The following is a 3,356-nucleotide window of genomic DNA, read 5'->3' as shown; positions in this document are numbered from 1 at the left end:
TTACTGGCCTGACAGAGACTGGAGAAACCCGGAGAACATGGCCCTCAGACCCCCTTTTAGCTCAAATGAAGTCACTCCTGAGGTTCACACTTTAGCCAAGGATTAGACAGGCCCATAAAACAAAACGAGACTAAAAGAGGCACACCAGCCCAGGGGCAGAGACTAGAAGGCAGGAGGAGACAGGAAAGCTGGTAACAGGGAACCCAAGGTCGAGAAGGGGTGAGTGTTGACATGTCACGAGGTTGGTAATCAATGTTACAAAACAACATATGTACTGTTTAATGAGAAGCTAGTTTATTCTGTAAACCTTCACCTGAAGTACAATTAAAAAAAAACAAAAGATCAACTACAGATAGCAGAGTATGGATTTAAAGATCCATCACAGATTTTCAGTCTTAATTAACACTGGTTTAGGACATGTCCAGAGACTGGCTCAAAGTCATCCTTAGAGGTAATGTCTGCACTTCTCTCAAATCTATTTCTATCTAGAGTTTCCTGTGCATATCCTCAAAGCCTAGGTTAATGAACCACCTTTTTAAACTGAAGCCAAGTGTTTTCCCGTTAAAGAGATGTTTTATTCTCATTTCAGACCTAATGCATTGCAATGGGGGTGCTCCAGGCACAACAGCTTCACAATGGTCAACAGCAAAATTACTACTTACCAAGTGATGGAAATCAGAATTTACTCTAGAATACTGTCAAATGGCAACGTTAAACATACAAACATCACGGATCTACTATACTCCGTGACATTAGCCAGGCTGCCCTACGTTGCTAACGATGCTCTGCACACTTCTCGCTTCCTTTGTCTTCACTTGGGGCCCTGGTGGCGCAGCGGTTAAGAGCTCGGCTGCTAATCAAAAGGTTGGCAGCTCGAATCCACCAGCCGCTCCTCGGAAGCCCTGTGGGGCAGCTCTAACCTGTCCTGTAGGGTCGCTGTGAGTCAGAATAGACATGGTGGCAATGGGTCTTTTTTCCTGTGGTTGTTGTTTTTACTCGCTTCAGTCCTCACAGTCCCTCTGAATCTTCAAAACTATATTTTAGCTCCAAAATCACAATAAAATTATTTTGAAGGGCGTACTTCTAAAATAAACAATATTTTCTTAAAAAGGCCAAACTTTTACCATGGCCTGTTAGACACCAAAAAGGATCTGCACGAAGGCCCCCTCTCCACCCTCATTCTACAGCACTCTCCCCTAGTTTTACTCACTAATCTTCTTACAGATTGTCCAACATGCCAAGAGCCTTTGCCCTAGGAGATGCTGGGAACATTTCACACATCCTAATTAATCATTCTCCATGCTATCACCCCGTTTATTCTCCTCATAGCACATACCACTATTCGGAGCTTCTTATTTGTGTTTATTATTTGTACCCCGCCCCCAGGGGAGCACACGTGTCTTGCTTCTTGCTATGTTCTTGGAGCCTAGAACAGTGCTCATCTCTTGCCAGGCAATCAATAGTATGTTAAATGAATGAAAAAACAGCGTTAAGAAGACTAGACTCACTGAAATGGCTTAACTACCTACGACCATAACCACGATGTTCCTGCATTTAAGAAAGGAACTAAAGTCTCCAAATAGATATCAACGATACAGAAATAGGGAATTATGTCAAGTCCTTGAACAGGCAATATCCTCTCTCATGCCCTAAATTTAGGATTCCAACAGTCAAGATTCTAAAGGAATACTGTCACCTCCTGAATCACCGCTGATCAAAGAACAGAACTCTTCTCTTAGTTCCTATTCAAGGATCCAAGAGGACAAGTTAGTATGCTTCTGTCAATCATTCAATTTCCTTTTGGCAAATTTCTCATTACTTTAGATTTTTCTACATCACCTTACTTTCCCTCAAATGTGTCTTTTTGATACAAAAAAAGGAAAGACTGAATTACTTCTTATCTTCGAAGACCTTTTGAGTAGGGCTGTGGGGTAGTCAATATTGAAGTGTTATTCAGAAGCATCATCACACTTGGCTTATTTTCCCGTGGCGGAACAAGAGAGAATTGGAAGGAAAAAAAATGAATTGTGTGATCTCAACCTGATTTTCTTTTTCTAGAAAATGAACCACTCGCTTCTGAAATTCTACAAGACTAGAAGACTTCTCAGCAAGCTGTTATACCACCTGATTCTTGACTTTTTGCATAAAGAAAGGTTCCACAGCAAGTGGGGCACATTCTGCCCCAAAACTAACAAGCTTCTTAGCAATGCAGCTAATAAGTCTCCCAGTCTCTAACAACTTGATTCTTCCTCTTCCTAAATAAACAATTTCCCAAGATGAAAGAGGAAATAAAATACTCCGAAAAATAATAACAATAATAATATACAATCAGGCACTCGTGTGAATTTAACATTTAAAAACTATTTTAGAGAACATACAGATTTATCACTGTTGATCTAAAACTTCTAATAAACAGTATTTCTAACCAAAACATTTCATAAGTCTCATGGTGTCAGTCACAAGTTCAACTGGCCGGTTCCCAGCAAGGAAGCCACAGGTTTCCTCTTCTTTAAGAATGTCAACGATTTTGCCTTCTGCCCCACCCCACCACCCACCGATTCAACTATGATGCATCAAGAGGCTGAATCCGTCCACACTAACAATTCCCCGTCACCCTGCAACTGAGAGCCTGGCAGAACTGCGCCCCCTCGGGACACTCTGCCCAGATCGCGTCCTGCGGGCTCGGTTTAGCTGGCGGGGAGTCGCCACATCACAAGCCGGCTAAGCTGGGCGGTGGCAGGGCTTGGCCAGAACCCTCTCCTCCCCAATTGTCCCCACGCCACACCACTGGAGGCGCTCTCCCTTCACTGCAGTTGGATCAATGTGGACGTTTTTTTCCATTAGGCCAGCTCCCCACTAGCGCAAGAGTGGGGTGTGGAGTCTGGAGCGCAGGGGGACCGCCTACACTAGAGAGGGGATGAGGAGGGGGCCCAGGGCTGAATGACAATAACCCCGCAGCGAAACTGCACCCTTTCCCAGACGGGCAGACAAAAGCGCTTTCTAAAAGATTAGGGCGCCAAGGCCTGCCCATCCCGCCACCAAGCCAGCCCAATGAACCCACCACCTAGTCTCTCCTACACACCCACTACGGTGGGTACCCAGCTTCAGGGACGCAGTGGAATGGGGACCAGAGGGAGGGGAGAAGAGGGAAGCAGGAGAAGATCGGGAGCAGGTGGGGTGCACGTGCTCCCCGAAACCCAGACAATAAAGCCCGGGCTTCCCGGCCGCCCCGCCCGTCACCCGGGGAAGGCCCTTCACCCGCGACTGCAGACAAAGCCCCCCGGGGACGCGGGGGCGGGCCCGCGCGTCGGGGGCTGCACACAAAAGAGGGGAGGGCGCGGCACTCACCCGCGGAG

At 46.3% G+C, this 3,356-nt stretch overlaps 1 protein-coding gene across 1 annotated transcript in view; it reads right to left on the bottom strand.

Moving 5' to 3' along the window:
• Window positions 1-3,356, bottom strand: part of LOC101340873 (reticulon-4) — a 64,995-nt gene that overhangs the window by 60,969 nt on the left and 670 nt on the right. Inside the window, exon 2 of the mRNA XM_012556457.2 lies at window positions 3,099-3,264. Within this exon, the coding sequence (XP_012411911.1) occupies window positions 3,099-3,264 (166 nt within the window). The remainder of the gene's footprint in view (window positions 1-3,098; window positions 3,265-3,356) is intronic.

Source organism: Trichechus manatus, unplaced genomic scaffold, assembly GCF_000243295.1.
Source record: "Trichechus manatus latirostris isolate Lorelei unplaced genomic scaffold, TriManLat1.0 scaffold00005, whole genome shotgun sequence".
Lineage (NCBI taxonomy): Eukaryota > Metazoa > Chordata > Mammalia > Sirenia > Trichechidae > Trichechus > Trichechus manatus.
This window is presented reverse-complemented; position numbering and strand designations above follow the sequence as displayed.